Genomic DNA, 18,514 nt, shown 5'->3' on the forward strand with positions numbered 1-18,514 from the left:
TGTATTACAGCTACATACAACTTCCGAGATGTATAGAGCTGTAATTGGGCACCCCATAGACTTTTATGGGGCCTTACAGTACCTCATGCCTTCGATTTCATACATATTTCATACAAAGGATTTCATATGGATTTGACAGAAAAAAGTTGTGCTTTGCTCCATCTAATGTATTCTCCCCTTAAAAAGAACCTGTCACCAGTTCAGTAAAGTCCATATCCTACCTCATGTCATAGGTGCTGGTGATGTAAGTGTAATTTGTATACCAATCCGTTTTTTACTTTACCCATAAACCATAACAGCACCCCTGGAGAGGACTTCCTATTCGCTGGACTGGAACCTGAGAAGATAAAAGTGGACACACCTCTCCACACACCCAGTTTAGGTTTCCTGTCCTCCGTATGGCATAGCCTGGAAATAGCTAAAGGAGTTCCATTAACTAAGGACACACTTAGGGCTGCAGACCCCCATGAAGCGCTTACCTTCTAATGGGGCCTCTCAGGCTGCATAAGTCTCTTTTGAGAGCAGCAGATAGTCCGGGGCTGGACTCCCTCCCCTCCCAGGCGGCGCTACTCTCATCTGAGATGGCAGGTTGGGCCGTGTTCTGACATCTGGTTGGGGTTCTCTTCCCCTAGCGCCATGGCCGTTGCACCTGTGTGCAGGTTGCTCGGCCGGAAACATTTGGTGCGGTGCACGGGACCGGCGGAATCGATTTCAAGTCACTTCCGGTTTGCAGTTTTCGGCACTTCCGGTTACTCTGCACATCCAGGAAGCGTCTAACCTGGTGACCCTAGCGGGAGGAGGGGCTTAGGATTGCCTGAGGCCTACCCCGGCCAGTCCTCAGCCTGTTTAGGCTGGAAATCAACATGGGTCCTGGTACTGCAATACCAAGATGTCGGATCCAGCAGCGGATGCAACAGGGCGCATGGACTGTTCAGTGGCCTCCCGATCCTCCAGTCCGATATATCTTTCAGGAGGCATTTCTCCCCTCCAGATAGTAGGATAAAATAGTTATTTATCTATTTGTTATATGTGTTTCAGGGCATTAGAGAAGGGCCTAGGAAGGCAGTGACTAAAACTCATAACAGAGAATGTGCAATGTGTAAAAAGAAGTAAAAGAAGTTACTTACGTCTTACACTAAGTCCCTATGCCAGCCGTGTTTGAATACTGTCATGGCAGAAGAATCTTATAGCCTCTAGCATTAAAAAGGTTGTGTGGGCTGAAGTTAAGAGATCTCTAAAACACCTTAAAAAGAGGGATTTTTCAAGTACCTCCTCTGGGCGCACAGGCAGGTCAGACTCCTCTTCAGATGAAAACATTTTAGTGGAACATGGCGAACTAGATTCATGCACTAGTTCATCCTCTGATGATGATATAGGAGGAAAAAAATATTTTTTCCACCGATGACACGGACCAACTTTTAAAGGTAGTAAGGGCGACCATGAATATCGAAGACCCTAAAGAATCCAGGTCCATTCAGGATGTCATGTTTGAGGGCTTTGGACCTAGGAAACAAGGATTTTTTCCTATTCACAAAAACGTGGCTAGTTTTATCAAAAGAGAATAGAAAACCCCTGACAGAAAAAGGTTTGTAACCAAAAATCTTAAAACAGAAATATTCGTTTGAAGAGGAGGTCTCCAAAGACTGGGATAAAGCCCCCAGAATAGATGCTCCAGTGGCAAAGATATCTAGAAGTTCCCTTGCCTTTGAAGACCTTGGTTCATTACCTGACCCTATGGACAGAAAGGCTGATTATTAGCTCAAAAGAACCTGGGAGGCCTCTGCTGCAGCCTTTAAACCAGGCATAGCTGCCACGTGTTTCCCATTCACTCGGTATATGGATTTTACAGTTGGAACTACATATCAGAGATAAGACCTCAAGGGAACAAATTGTTTTTTTTTAAATCAAACCAGTTTTTATTGATAATACAACATATATCATACATCTCATGTACATTAACTTGGTTCCAACCGTCAATACATTTTCAGTTTTGTACAACATATACAGTTATATGTATCATAACTCCCACTTCCCTCCATCCCAACTCCCCCCCCCCCCCCCCCGCAGTACCTCCTCCTTTCCCTGACTCATATAACCATTCTCTCTCCTGCCTCCTACTGATATATCCATACTTGCCTCCTGATCATTCCACCTTAAGGTGTATTCTACCTCCCTGTAGTGCCATAATTGTGTTCCCATTTTCCCCATTGCTTATCGTATTTGTGTATTGCCCCACGTTTTAGGTATATCCGATGTTCCAATGCCACCGTGTGATTAACGTATTCCACTAGCTCAGACACCTCCGGGGGATCCGCATTCAACCAATATTTTGCTATTAGTTTCCTAGCATGATACAAAACCTTTTTTATGGCCAGTAATTCAGCTCCATCTCCTCCCTCCTCCCCCATGCAGCCCAACACATAAATCTTAGGTTCCAACGGAAAAACTCTCCCAAATACCCTCTCTACCATACCTCCAACCTCCTTCCAGTAATCATTCAGCTTCGGACAACTCCAGAACATATGCTTTATGTCTGCCCCCTCAAACGAACACCTGGGACACTCCTGCGTTGGTCTGAGTCTCATTTGCATTAACACTTTAGGCGTCCTGTACACTCTATGTATGAGAAAAAGTTGTGACCTCCTGTGTGCTACATTAATGGAGAGCATTTTGGGCGATTCCAGTATCTCCTCCCACTCATCATCAGTTATATTCCCCACATCCTCTTCCCATTTGCATCTGATCACCCCCATCGGATCTCCAAGGAATTTGGAAAGTAATGTACCATAGATCACAGAAATAATCCCTTTAGTGTCTTTTGCTCCCAACACCTGTTCCATCACTCCCATAGTAGAGCAGCCCAAGTCCACCAATCTACCCTGGGCCTGCGCCGCATGCCGCAACTGGAGGTATTGATAAAACATCCGATGTGGGAGTCCGAACTCCTCCTGTAACTGTGAGAACAATTTGAAACTTCCCCCCTCATATACCTGGTATACATATCTGACCCCAGCTTGTTCCCACTCCTGAAAGCCGTCCAAGATATGGAATTCCCATAAGTATGGATTATCCCATAGAGGCATATAATTGGAGCACCCAGTAACGCCCAGTATTTTTTTACATTCCCACCAGACCCTATGTATCAATAGCAAAGTCGGTTTCCCTTTCGCCTCCCTCCTCAGTTTATGAGACTCCATTGCCTCTAGTATATCCTCTCCCCGACTGAAATGATGCACCAGTTTCCCACTAGAGTCCCACTCTTCCCTATTCTTCCAACCTTTAAAATGTTGTGCTTGGGCTGCTAAGTAATATATCCACGCATTTGGAATAGCTAATCCTCCCTTTTCCGTTGGCAATTGTAATTTTTCCAATTTAATCCTGGGGATCCCCCTTTTCCACACTAAGTCCCTAAACAGATTATGTATTCTCCTGAACCAGTATTTAGGCAACCACACTGGGGCATTATGCACCACATAAAGAACCTGAGGCATCAGAATCATTTTAATCAGGTTTGCTCTTCCTAGCGCTGAAAGTGGTAGTCCAAGCCATATTCTGGTCTTATCTTTTAGTTTGTCCAATAATGGTTTCACATTCAGCGCAACAAAATCCTGCACCCTCCCCGAGACCTTAATCCCCAGATATTTAAATTCCTTAACACAAGGTACAGCAATTCCCCCCACCACCAGTGGCACCTCCAATGGTTTGAGTGGCAGCAATGTCGACTTACTCCAATTAATTTGAAGCCCTGAAAATTTGCCAAACCGTTCCAATATGGTCATTATCAACGGCAGTGACCGAACTATCTCTCCCAGGAATAGTAAAATATCATCCGCATATAATGCTATGCGTTCCTCCAGCTCCCCACATCGAAACCCTTCTATACCCGGATGTTGCCTTACCACATTTGCCAGAGGTTCGATCGCTAGAGCGAATAATAGCGGGGAAAGTGGACATCCCTGACGCGTCCCCCTCTCTAGTCTAAAGGAATCTGACATCCGCCCATTGGCTCGAATCCTAGCCACCGGTTCCTTATACAGCAATTTTACCCATGTTATAAAATTATTCCCAAATCCGAACCGCTCCAAAACAGCCCACAGATACCCCCACTCCACACTATCAAATGCCTTAGCCGCGTCTAAGGACAACACTGCTCTACCCTGTGTATCTGCAGCCTCTGTCTGCAAATTCAAGAATAATCTTCTTAGATTGACTGCTGTAGATCTTGATGGCATAAATCCCGACTGATCCGGGCCCACTATCTTAGTCACCACTCTTGTCAGCCTATTAGCCAGAACCTTTGCCAAAATTTTTACATCTGCAGACAGCAGGGATATTGGTCTATAAGAATCCGGCTGTGTTCGATCTTTCCCCTCTTTAGGAATGACTACTATTGCCGCTTCATACATAGTCTGTGGCAGTCGTCCCCTGGCAAAACTATCTTGGAACACCTCTAATAACTCTGGCAGAAGCTCCCCCCCATATGTTTTGTACATCTCTGTAGGTATACCATCCATGCCTGGAGCCTTTTCATTTGCCATAGAACTCACTGCTTCCTGCAATTCCTCCAATGTAATTGGCTCTTCCAGCCACTCTCTCTCCTCCTCCCCTAAGGTAACCCACTCCATTTCCTCTAAATAGTCGGTCAATAGATCTTCCGGATAATCTACCCTCGTACGATACAGCTCGGTATAGAAGGACTTCAACACATCCAGTATGTCCCCTGTTTCTCCAACCAGTGTCCCCTCTTTATCCTGCAATTGGTGGATGAACGCACCCTCCCGCTGAGGCCTAGCCATATTTGCCAACAGTCTGCCCGTCATTTCCCCCTCCTCATAATATTTTTGCTGCAAAAACAACCTTTTATTAGCTGCCTGTTCCAGTTGATGTTCCTTTAGTAATTTTAGGGCTACCTTCCACTGGGCCTTCGTTTCTGCTGTATTATTAGCTACATGAGTCTCCTCGGATAATGTCACCCTTTCCAGTAGATGTTTTCCCACCTGTCGTGATCTATTTTTAATGGTCGTGATTTCCCGGATATACACCCCCCTGATATTCGCCTTCATAGCATCCCATAAGATATCTATAGGTACCGTACCTTTATTAAACTCAAAGTACTCCTGCAAGCTCGCAGTTATTATCTCCTCCCCCACTAGTCGTATCCAGAATGGATTTAGCCTCCAATGCAGTCTTAGCCCCCCTATCTGCGGACTAGTTCGAACTTTCAATATCATTGGGGAGTGATCAGACAGTGACCTTGGCAGATATTCCACCCCTTCCACACACTCAATCCCTAACCCGTTACTAAACATCAAATCTATTCTAGACAACGATCCATAAGTAGATGACACACAAGAATATTGCGTATTAGAGGGCCACTTTGCCCGCCAAATATCCGTGTACCCCACCTCTATCATGTACTTCCCAAACCGCGTCAGAACAGCCTCACCTACCCCCCCCCCCCCTTTTGGAAATTTATCACGTCTTATATCCATTACATTGTTGAAGTCTCCCATAAGTATAGTCGGGACCATCGGCCAACTAGCCAGCCTTTCCAACACTTCTCTTATTGGAACCACCGAGTATGGGGGAGGCACATACAGTACCACAATTATACATTCCCAATTAAACAACTTACAATGTACCCCTACATATCTGCCCTCTCCATCTTTAAAGGAAGCCAAACAGCAAAAAGGTACATCCCTATGAACCAGGAGACTAACCCCCCTTGAATATGTGGAATGATAGGAGTGAAAGCTGTGTCTAATCCACACCCTATGTGCCTGCTGCACAGTATCAGCGGTAAGATGCGTTTCCTGTAGTCCCATCACTCCAGCAGACTGCCCTTTCAGAAAGTCAAATATAGCTCGCCGTTTTGTTGCCTCTCCCATACCTCTCACATTCCAGGACAAAAGATTTACCCTACCCCCCATCTATCCATTTTTTTTATCTGACAGAGGCCATTACCCTTGAATCCAGTGCCAATCAGAGCGTACTGCATTTCCAACTCCCTTTCCCTCCAAAACATTCTCCTCCCTCCACCCCCCTCCCTAGCCCGCCCAACATTCCAGAAACTTACCCTCCAAAGAGGGCCCGGGCTGATGAAGAAAACTCCACCAATGTGACTGTTCAGCTTCCCACTTACTCTGCAGAAACACATCTTTTCCCACAGTATAAACCTGAGAACCACAAACCTCCCGCCACCTTACTACCATAGATATATAGCATTTTAGTGACTCCAACATCTTCAATTAACCTGACATCTCTGTCTTTCCTTCAGCATTATAAAGATAGAGGCTGCAGCCCCAAATTAGAACAGTAAATAAAATGCAGAAAAAACAATGCCTTATTCCCCTGTGCGGCGCATCCTCCTTTTTCATAATAAGCAGAGTCCCCTCTTCAACCATCCACCTGATAATCACGCAGCAGCTTCCTCTCGATTCTGACGAAGGCGATCCTCGTGACTGTCCAGCCATCTTAACGCATCTTTTGAGTTCTCAAAAAATTGTACAGATCCCAGCGCCGCAACTCGAAGTTTCGCCGGGTACAACATGGAGTATTGAACACGCAGATCCCTCAGTCGTCGTTTGATATCCAGAAATTGCATCCTTCTTTTCTGGACCTCTACAGAAAAATCCGGGTAAAATGACACTTTCACACCATTCACCCGTATATCCTGTTTTTCCCGGGCCTGGCGAAGAATTAAATCTCTGTCCTTATAATGAAGCAGCTTTACCAGCACAGGTCTTGGCGGCCGTCCAGGTGGACCCGGGCGAGTTGGTACTCTATGGGCTCTTTCCACCGCAAACAATGGTGTCAACGACTCCTTGCCAAACACCTCCAGTAACCATTTTTCGAAATAGGAATCCGGATTGGACCCTTCCACTTTTTCGGGTATTCCCACCATCCGTACGTTATTGCGACGTAAACGATTTTCCAGGTCATCCGTTTTAGATAACAGATAAGTAACATCCACAGCTACCGCATTTACATCTCTCCTCATGGGCAGCATTCTGTCTTCCACATCACTGACTCTACCTTCCACCGCTGTTGTACGCTCCGACACCTTCTGCAGATCGTGCCGTATTATGGAAATATCCTCCTTTATTCCGCCCACCTGGCAAGTGAGTTTAGCTAGTGTGGCATTACATAGGCTTACCGCCGAAAAAACATCTGCCAACGTAGGCCCAGGCTTATTTGAATTGTGCGGGCCTCGATCCAGCCCTCCTCCTGAGCTGCCTGCAACATCTTCTCCATTCTCCTCCTCCTCCTCTGAATCCACCTGTGCCCGCAGCGGTTCATATCTGGACCCGGAGTAGCCTGCCTGCTTTTTCCCTCCTCCTGTCATCTCTCCTCCAGCATCTGCCTTCACGGGTGTCTTTCTGGCAAAGCGCTCCAGTCGGGATGCCGCCGCCCCTCTCAAGTCTCTGCTCTCTGCCATCACGCACATGTCGGCGCCATCTTGTAATCCCAGCTCACCTTCCTCTGCCGCCTTAGACTTCCTTGAACGGGTCATTACAGCCTCCAGATTCTACAGAATAGTGTCACCAGGTTCTCCTCCTTCTCCCCTCTCTGCACAGGTATGTCTTTGTTAGAGAAATTTAGCCACAGGATGTGTTTCAGGATATCGGCAGCGGGAGCTCCGGTTCCTGTGTCCGCTCACATCTGCCGCTAAGCCACGCCCAAGGGAACAAATTGTAGCCTTTATACCAGTCCTAGCCAGCGCCGCTGATTTCCTGGCAGACGCTTCAGTAGATTCAGTCAGGTTATCTGCTAAGGCTTCTGCCCTGTCTAATTCTGCCAGAAAAGCTATATGGCTGAACTCATGGAAAGGAGACGATGGGTCTAAAGGCAGGCTCTGCTCTCTTTCATGCTCCGGAGGCTATCTTTTTGGCCCTCCCCTGGATGATCTCCAATAAAAAGGAAGGGCTTTCCCATGCCAGCAAAGCAGTTCAATTCCTTTTGTCGTCACAGGTTTGCATGGAAGCAAAAAAAGAACAGAACCAGGATTATAAAAAAAAATCTCGATTTTCCATAAAAGGTTGGGGCTTTCTGTTTACTCCCCAAAATGATTCCAGAAACAAGGAACAACAATGACGCCAGAGGAAAAGTGGGAGGTCGTTGAGCTTTTTTTTCTCCACCAATGTCAGCAAATTTCTTTAAACGACTGGATTTTAAACCTAATAGCTTCAGGATATCGCTTAGAATTCACCAGCTTTTCCTTAAGCGGATTTGTCCCCGCAAAAGTTCAGGTAGACCCTCTAAAGCTGAGTATTATAGAATCAGAGGTTCTTTCTCTTTTGGAAAAGGAGGTTCTGGTTCATGTCCCTTTGGAAGAGCAAGGCAAGAGATTTTATTCCCCCCTAAACAAGTTTCTCTCCTACAAAAAAATCTGTATGGAGTCTCTCTCTTCCACAGTGAATCTCCTCTTTCCAGATTGTTTAATGGCCTCGGTCGATTTAGAAGAAGCCTACTACCATACCCCGATTATTCAACCCTATCAGAAGTTCCTGAGGGTAGCCGTAGTAATAAACAAGGTTCTGACTCACCTTCAGTTCAGAGCGCTTCCTTTCAGAATTTCTCAAGCTCCAAGGATATTTACAAAACTGATAGCATAAATGACATCATTCATCAGAACACAAGATAATTTGCTCATTCCATACCTAGACGATTTTACAGTTTGTTCAATCTAATCAAGCCTGGGTTGTATCATAAACCTAAAAAAATAAAACATCATCCCATCCAGGAGGTGTATTTTTCCACAAATTAGACGTCCTTTCTTCCACAGGAAAAGGTTCTTCTAGTGAGGGAGAGCGTGTCGGAGTTGTTCCTTTCTCGTTTGACACCATCCAGGCATGCAATGTTGGTTCTTGGACTGTTAACATCATTGTAGCGTCCATGGCCGCGGACCGCCGGGTTTACTCACCCCCCGACAGCCGCAGCCATGGATCCGTGAGCGCTGGCTCGCATCTCCTTCCCAGGAAACGCCAGCGCTCACTTTCGCTTCGGTCCGCTGTGTCCCGTAGGGTGCGCGCACACGCTCGTGCCCAGCATTAAAGGGCCAGCGCGTGCACATGGAAATCATCATCAATTAGCCCATGATTCCCCTGGACTATAAGAACGGCCCTGTCCCTTTGCTCATTGCCTGAGCGTTGTTAGTATTCCTATGTCAGTCTTGCAAATGGTCCCTTAGTGTTATCATGTTTCCGTTGTTTCCCGTGCCCTGCTACCTGTATCCCGTGCTGTGTCCTTGTTCCTGAGCTTATTAGTGTTGGAGTCGTGTCCTACTGCACCTGCTGTTATCGGCCATGTCCAGTGTCATCTACCACATCCAGTGTCATCCGCCGCGTCTGGCGCAACCTGCTGCACCCACCTCCATCCGTGCTAAAGCCTCTGCCACTGTCTGGACTATTCAGGTACCCTAGTGCGGGACTTTGTATTGCTTGGGTGCTCTGTTGTTTGACCAGCTGCCTCCCCACTACGTCGGTGCGGCCTAGTAGGTCCACATACACACAGACCATGACAATCATGCATCCCAACAGTAAAATGGGTTCAATTCAAGTCTCGCCCTCTACAACTGGATGTTCTCAGAAATTGGGACAGAAGCAAGCTTTCTCTGGACTGCATCTTCTCTCTCTCGTCAGATATGTCCACCTGCCACTCATTTGGTGGCTACAGATCAACAACCTAGTGAAAGGAGTTCCTTAGGTAACATCCAAGACCGTGAATATAACAGATGCAAGTCGCTGGGGAGCCCACTTAAACTCCTCCTTCCACCAAGAACGCTAGAGCTCCCAATTAAATCAAGCCTCCTCATTCTTCAAGGACCTTTATGCAATACTACAGTCCATTCGGGTAGCACATCCCGACATATTAGGTCATAATACAAAGATTTCTCCAGACAATACTACAGCACTAGCTTATGTAAACAAACAAGGGGAAACCAGATCAAGCTTTCTTATGGGCTTGACGAACAGGATTTTTTCAATAGCAGAGACACACCTCCTATCGCTCTCGGCAGTACACCTCAGAGGCAGGAACAACCAGGTAGCAGACTACTTGAGCCGAGTGGAAATAAGCCAGTCAGAATGGACCCTAAATCCAGAGGTGTTCAAGATGATAATGATAATAGCAAAATGGGGACTCCGCTCAATAGATCTATTTGCAACCAAACAGAACCGAAAAGTCAAGAGGTTCTTCTCCCTTAATCCTCAGGACAGTCCGGTAGCTATAGATGCATTGAGCAAGTGTTGGTCTCAGGAGAGATGCTACGCTTTTCCTCCACTGTGTCTGCTTCCACGAATAATTAGAAAAATCAGGGAAGACAAGGCCCCAATTAGGCCTTATTCACACGAACATGTTTAACGTCCGTGATACTCGCGTGAAAATCACGCGCGTCGCACGGACCTATGTTAGTCAATGGGGCCATTCAGACATTCCGTGATTTTCACGCAGTGTGTGTCCGCTGCGTAAAACTCACGACATGTCCTATACTTGGGCGTTTTTAGCGCATCACGCACACATTGAAGTCAATGGGCGCGTGAAAATCACGCACAGCACACGGAAGCACTTCCATGTGTCGCGTGTGATTCGCGCAATAGTAGATCAAGAAATGAAGGGAAAAATAAAACCACTTCCTTCATTTCTTTTTCTAAACATCAAAACCGCGTGTCATAAGAATGGCATATGCGTGTAAACCACGCAGCCATGCAGCAAACACTGATGACACACGGAACTGCAACGCACAAAAAACGCAGCATTTTTTGCATGCGCAAAACGCACATGTTCGTGTGAATAAGGCCTTATTCTGATAGCCCCATTCTGGCCAAGACGTCCCTGGTTCACATAGCTGAGGAGAATGTCAATAGACCAGCCATAGATCCTTCCAGCTTAGGACGAATCTCCTATCCCAGGGCCCAGTCATGCACCCTCAGATACACAGTCTACATCTAACTGCTTGGAGATTGAGTGGGCTATTTTGAGAAATAGGGGTCTATCTAACCCAGTAATTACTACCCTCTTGGCCAGCAAGAAGAAAGTAACATCTGACATCTATCTTAGGGTATGAGATGCCTTTGTTATATTTGACGGGGTGGATCAGAATCCTTTTGATAAACCAGATATGTTCCTTATTCTGGATTTCTTACAGGCTGGGATAGATAAAAATCTAAAGCCTAATACCTTAAAGGTACAGGTCTCAGCCCTTAGTTTGTTTTATAACATAAAATTAGCAGACCATCCCTCGGTAAAGAGATTCCTAGGAGCCTCTTTTAGACTTAGACCTCAATCTAGATCTAGGGTTCCCCCTGGCATCTAAATATAGTGCTTTCTGCCATGACAGCTTTGCCATTTGAGCCATTATAATCAATTTATTTTAAAATGCTCTCTCTTAAGATGTCCTTTTTGCTGGCCATTACATCCGCATGTAGGATCAGTGAGCTGCAGGCACTTTCTGCCTTCCCTTTTTACACCATGGACTTTGAGGATAGAGTTGTTATGAAAACCATGTAATTTTTTTTACCTAAAGTGGTGTGTGTTCCATAAGAATCAGGAGATTGTTCTTCCCACTTTCTGTAATAATCCTAAGAACCCCAGGGAAATGGAATTTCATTGTTTAGACATGAGGCGATGCCTTATCCACTATGTATCCACTATGTAGAGGTCACTAGTGCCTGGAGATCCTCTGAAAACCTATTACTACAATTCCACGGTCCCAATAGAGGAGGGGCTGCTAATAAATCCACCATCGGCAGATGGATTAAACAGGTTTACTCCAATCAGGATCTGGAATTCCCCCCAAGTTTTTGGGGGCACATTCCACTAGGGCAGTATCCACCTCCTGGCCTGAGAGGGCCAGTGCATCATTGGACCAAATCTGTAAAGCAGCTACCTGGTCCTCCCCTCATACTTTTCTAAAACATTACCGTTTACAATTTTATGATATTTCTGACATGGCCTTTGGTAGGAAAGTCCTCCAGGCTGTAGTCCCACCTTGATTTATATTATACTCGTGTATTTCTCCAGGGGTGCGGTCATAGGTTAGGGGTAAAAGGCTGATTACTCTTACTGGTAATCAGTTTTCCACGAACCTATGACAGCACCCCCAATTTTCTCCCCCTCTTTTCATATGTTTTTCTCTTTTAGAGATGGTATAGTAGATATATTATGTACCTCTAAAAAGTTCTTCACAACTTTTTTGCCTATTTTGTCTCACCTCGGTGATATATATTTAAAAATAAAAAATTCATATAAATTATTTAACTTTTTGTTAATCTGATCATTCTGAGTTCTTGCAAAGGACTGGGTGTGTGGACAGGTGTGTCCGCTTTTATCTTCTCAGGTTTGCTGTCCAGTGAATAAGAAGCCCTCTCCAGGGGTGCTGTCATGGGTTCATGTACAACCGATTACCGGTAAGAGTTATCAGCCTTTTCTGAGCTATGAGCCATTTTCTTATGCTAATTAGGCTATACTATACACGATACAAGCTGAGATCACAATGTGCAAGGAAGGGGACAAGCTGTATGATGCTGATAGTACAGCGTCATACAGCCAACACAGGCACCGCCCCCAGTGGAACCTCAGCGTTACCGCCCCTTTGGCTAGTATAGCATAATTAGAAAATGGGTCATCCGTACTCGGAAAGTAAAAAACAGATTAGGATACAAATTACACTGAGATCATCAGCGTGACAGTGTATGACAAGAGGTAGGAAATTGGGCTTTACTGAACTGATGACCGGTCCTCTGGTTAAGGCATTGCTTGGGAGCCACAGGGGCTCAACTCTGTCTGACACCTAATACCCAATGATTTCAATTGGCACTGAATTCAGGGAAGGGAACAGCTCATAGAGGATTTTAGATGCAGTCCCAGCTCCTGGAACATACAGATGGGATCTTCTGACAGTCGGAAGATACTGAGGACCTAAATGCAACATTCGTTAATGAATTTAACTCTGCAAGGTTATCAGTGCATATAAAATGTGGATTACGACTGCATAGTAAAGCATGTTTAAATTGACCATTACGTAAAAGCGATTGCCCGAACGTAACTGTTCTTGTTAATTGTATTGCCGAGTATTATTAAAAATTGCATTGTCATTGATAGGTCAGGTTACAAGTAACATTAGCGCTTTTGGTGTTTGTCACCTAAATGATTCCATAGAGCTAGTAATTAGAGGCACGGCTGGGTGGCGGCTGTGTACTCACTTTGGGTTGGCAGACGGGCCCAGGTTTATATTCGAAGTCATGGCTGGAGGGAGGCGTTCACCTGTTCCAGTCTCGATGTCGCTATATGTACTGTAAAGTGAAGGGGGTTAGATTTCTTTGTAGTAAACCACAAACATCAGAATGAAAATTTATAAAAAGCAATGAGGTTCATGTATCAAAGATTTAGTGCTGAAAACTGTCAGTGTTGCCAGACTATTGTTGCCAGGCTATTAATTCTAATAACGTTCGCCAAATTTACTATCATAAATGCATTTTTCTTGTGACGTGGCGCGGAGATGATGTCACACATGCTGTGCCTGAGTCATGGAGAGCAAATACTGTATGTGCATGGCGCCAGGTATGAGCACAGAGCACATTGACATGCACACTATACAGCCGCTTTTGTAATAAAGATAATTGCGGCCACCAATGCAAGCGCGTATTCAAACATGCTGGCTTTGTGGCAATTTACTGCCAATTACTGCGAAACCCTTTGCAAAAACACTGTTTTATATTTAAACAGCATAGTTTTTGTCATGGTTTTGCATACCTGTAAGGCTTTGTTCACATCTGCATCGGGGTTTCCGTTCATGGGATCCGTCAGACCTTTCCGTCAGGGGAAACCATGAATGGAAACCATAGCTTTCCGTTTGCATTACTATTGATTTCAATGGTAACGCTTCCGTTGCTAATAGTTTCCGTTTGTCTCCATTCCGTAAGGTTTCCGTCTTTTTGGCTGAATCAATAGCGTAGTCGACTCGTGGTTCCACTGACAGAAAGATCTGACTGAACCCATGAACAGAACCCCGACGCAAATGTGAACGAAGCAGAATTCATTTTTATATCATGATTTGGCACCGTCTTGCAGCTTGAGGTTGTATTGACGTTCTGTTTTTGCTGCAGGTTTTTTTTTCTTGTATGTTTTCTGTCATTGAAAAAAAATTGCCGCAAGAATGGCATGTGTGAATAAAGCCTGATCCTCACAGACTTTACGTGCACCTATCATGAAACATGTTCCCCAAAGTGCCTTGGACATTGTTGTGCCACAAATGCACTTACATATCACTACAATGGTTCTATGAGAAGCTATTGCCATAAATATGACAGACCTAAAAGGGTGGCATTTACAGGATAAAAGAATGCGCTCAGAGCCGCGAATAAGGCTACATTCACACACGAGTTGTTGCTGAAATTTCTGCGACTCTCCCATTCAGGGGCGTAACTAGGAAAGACTGGGCCCCATAGCAAACTTTTGACTGGGGCCCCCCCTCCCCTGGGTGTCACACAACCCCCCTCCCTTGTAGATAATGCCTTTTTTACAAACCCCCCCTTTTGATAACGCCATACAGCCCCCCTGTAGATAACACCATACAGCCCCCTTTGTAGATATCTACAGAGGGGGCTGTATGGCGCTATCTACAGAGGGGGCTGTATGGCGCTATCTACAGAGGGGGCTGTATGGCGCTATCTACAGAGGGGGCTGTATGGCGCTATCTACAGAGGGGGCTGTATGGCGTTATCTACGGGGGGCTGTATGGCGTTATCTACGGGGGGGGGCTGTATGGCGTTCCCTACGGGGGGGCTGTATGGCGTTCCCTACAGAGGGGGCTGTCCGGCGTTATCTACAGGGGGCACTGTATGGCGTTACCTACAGGGGGGGTCTATAGGGAATGCCATACAGCCCCCCCCTGTAGGGAACGCCATACAGCCCCCCCTGTAGGGAACGCCATACAGCGTCGTCCCCCCTGTAGGGAACGCCATACAGCGTCGTCCCCCCGTAGGGAACGCCATACAGCGTCGTCGTCCCCGTAGGGAACGCCATACAGCGTCGTCGTCCCCGTAGGGAACGCCATACAGCGTCGTCGTCCCCGTAGGGAACGCCATACAGCGTCGTCGTCCCCTGTAGGGAACGCCATACAGCGTCGTCCCCCTCCTGTAGGGAACGCCATACAGGGTCGTCCCCCCCCCCTGTAGGGAACGCCATACAGCGTCCCCCCCTGTAGGGAACGCCATACAGCGTCCCCCCTCCCAAAAAAATTCGACCTACAGTGTGTCCTAATAAAAGACATGCATCCCCTATCCACAGGATAGGGGATACATGTGTGATCGCCTGCAGCGATAGGGAGAACGGGGGACTGAAAGTCCCCCAAGTTCTCCATGACTAACCTCTGACTTCCGGCGTCTGTGTCGGCAGCTCTGTAGAAATGAATGGAGCGCTGGTCACGCATGCGCACAAGCGGGACCGGCGCTCCATTCATTTCTACGGAGCTGCCGACACAGACCCCGGAAGTCCGAGGTTTGTGATGGAGAACTTCAGGGGACTTTCAGTCCCCCGTTCTCCCTATCGCTGCAGGCGATCACACATGTATCCCCTGTCCTGTGTATATCCTGTGGATAGGGGATACATGTATTTTGTTTAATGGCAGAGCGGGGAGATACCTCCCTGCTCTGCCGTACTGTTCAGTGGCGTCCCGCTGTAGCAGCCATAGCGGCTGCTAGCGGAGCCTCCGGCCATGGTGGGGGCCCGTGCCGGCGGACGACACGGGCCCCCTCATGCCGCGGGCCCCGTAGCAGCCGCTACTGCTGCTACGGCGGTAGTTACGCCACTGCTCCCATTTATCTGAACGAAGCTTGCAGAAATCCTTGCATATGTTGTAGAAACAACCCCATTCAGATATGTGGACTGGACATTTTAGTTGCAGATATTTGTTATTTTGCTTGTATGCCTCAGAGGGCACAGAAAATTCTGAATCCCAAGTGTAATGACATCGCACAGTACAGCTTTCAATTCTGCAAAGTGTGACACAATTATTATTTAAACTAAAATGAGATAGAAAAAGAGACACGGCGCCACATAGTGCAAAGTAAAAGCGAGGTGGAACAGGAGAGTGAACTTAATGATGAAAGTATGCTCACCTTGAATGGTAGACACTGGTAGGTGTCACAAAAGCATTAGAGCTGCTGCCAGGTCCATAACACAGCAAACGAAGTTTGTTGTCAAATTTGAGGCTTGGTGGAGTAAAAAGAAAGGACCACCGGCGCTGCTATGGTGAACGATGAACAATGTGGAGGCTTAGACAGGCATCAAGGCAAAGACTTTATTTGTCAGAGGCTACGCGTTTCAACACCGAACCGGTGTCTTCATCAGGCCAATCTTATTTGTCAGAGGCTACGCGTTTCAACACCGAACCGATGTCTTCATCAGGCCTGATGAAGACACCGGTTCGGTGTTGAAACGCGTAGCCTCTGACAAATAAAGTCTTTGCCTTGATGCCTGTCTAAGCCTCCACATTGTTCATCGTTCACCATAGCAGCGCCGGTGGTCCTTTCTTTTTACTCCACCAAGCCACAATTATTATTTGTCTCTGTTCCTTGTTTCTCCTTTCTTCTTGTTTAAATTCACATTTTTGTCACAAATAAAAAAGAAAAATTTATTTTCTGAGGCATTATATTAAGGCATAAAAACTTGTGCCGTGCTATATCGGATGCCGTATTGCGGAGATATTCTACCATTGAAGCAGCGTTTCTAGGGGAGACTATCCCTGTAATACGGTGCTATACTGAAGCACCATACAAAGGCACACAGAGGTGCATATTTTGCAAATTAAAAGTGGAGTAGTTGCCCACAGCAACCAATTAGATTGCTTCTTTCATTTTCAAAACGCCTACTGAAAATTGTGAGCTTGAACCTGATTGGTTGCTATGGGGCAACTACTCCACTTTTCCTTGCACCAGTTACGGTAAATCTCCCCCAGAGTGCTTAAAGAGGTATTCCCATCCGGTGGATATGCCTTAATTGTCTAAGATGGGAATACCCCTTTAAGGCTCTGCTGTACAGTCCATAATTTAGCTGATTTACCATTCAGGACTTTAGGAAAGATCGGTGACAACCATTATTGGAGCTATAATTGTGGCCATACAGGGTCTCGCCCAGCGTTCATGATAACAGCTAGAACTAATAAACAACTTGATGTGTAACAACTGACTAGAAGAGGAAAACTTAAGGATTTTAACAAATCATTAACAAATGCTCTGCAGCCTCTTACATTAGAAAAACGGCATTACCACCGGCAGTGTTATTCTATTCCATTAGTAGCTGGTCTTATTTTGGAAGTGTCACATGCTGCCTTTACCGTCTCTGACAGGCGGATTAACACAGCAGAGCAATACCCTAGAACATTTTGGCAGTGGCAACAGTTAGTGCCAGTAGTTAAGATCCACTTTGTACTTTAATGAATGTATTAGGAAGTTGCATAAAAAAGGTCCCTGAGCGTGCCCTTCCTGGCTTGATGGATGTCCCTTAGGCCTTATTCACACAATGTAGCATACGTCCTTGTGATGGCCGTTAAAACAACGGTCGTCACACGGACACATGTATTTCAAAGGGGCCGTTCACATGGCCGTTGTTTTAACAGACCGTGTGAAGGGTCCGTTGAAATAGAGAACATGTACTATTTTCCTCCGTTTTCACGGATCCCTTGATAGATTCAAGTCTATGGGGATCTGGGAAAACGGGTCCCACACGGGTGAAACTGCCGTTTTTCACGTTCGAGTTTGTAGTTGTTCTTCTGAGTAAGCCCTTAGGCTGTGAAACATCATTACAAACCAGCTCTTGTGGGATGCCAATCAAGCCAGAAAGGGCATGTTTAGGGACCGGACTGCATGGCTCTTCAGGATAGCGGCACCTCCCAGATGACTCTTGAACAGTCATTTACATACAGCACTTGAAATGTTATAAGTCATTTTTTTTTTACATTATGCAGAATAGAGGCAGATTATACAGGGGCATCTTTATAATAATATTACTGTCCAGTATAACGGCATTTTGGTGGTTTAGGGTCCTGAAAATTTGTTGCCTTTAATCAAATCAAATCCTGTCAGCTTTCCTGATATGTCTATTTCAGAAAATAATTGTGTGTCCCATGAAATAACAATTCTTTTGCATATTTTCTTATTGCTCAGTTTTGTGGCATTCCTCAATAATTCCTCCTGGAAATGTGTAAATAGTTTTACAACTGGGCGTTACTATTCCCCTTGCCAGTAGGGTGTGTTCCTACAGTCTAATACTGTCAGCACTGATTGGACAATGTCAGAGTGTGGAGTTGCCCAACTGACAAGGTGAATGGGAACACCCATTTGTCAACTTAGTTATACATTTCTAGGAGGAATAACAGAGGAATGGTACTGCATTACACAGAAAACCCATTGACTTGAACAGACACTATCTAATGCGTAATTTCCTCTGTGTGGGGCGCTGCAGAAAAGTCGAACACTTAAGGTCCTTTTACACTGGCCCATTTTGGCCGTGTAAA

At 45.9% G+C, this 18,514-nt stretch overlaps 1 protein-coding gene across 1 annotated transcript in view; it reads right to left on the minus strand.

The window, feature by feature from the left end:
• SGK2 (serum/glucocorticoid regulated kinase 2) overlaps window positions 1–18,514 on the minus strand; it is a 46,499-nt gene that overhangs the window by 23,718 nt on the left and 4,267 nt on the right. Inside the window, exon 2 of the mRNA XM_075845703.1 lies at window positions 13,203–13,292. Within this exon, the coding sequence (XP_075701818.1) occupies window positions 13,203–13,243 (41 nt within the window). The 5' untranslated portion in view covers window positions 13,244–13,292. The remainder of the gene's footprint in view (window positions 1–13,202; window positions 13,293–18,514) is intronic.

This window comes from Rhinoderma darwinii, chromosome 13 (assembly GCF_050947455.1).
Source record: "Rhinoderma darwinii isolate aRhiDar2 chromosome 13, aRhiDar2.hap1, whole genome shotgun sequence".
Lineage (NCBI taxonomy): Eukaryota > Metazoa > Chordata > Amphibia > Anura > Rhinodermatidae > Rhinoderma > Rhinoderma darwinii.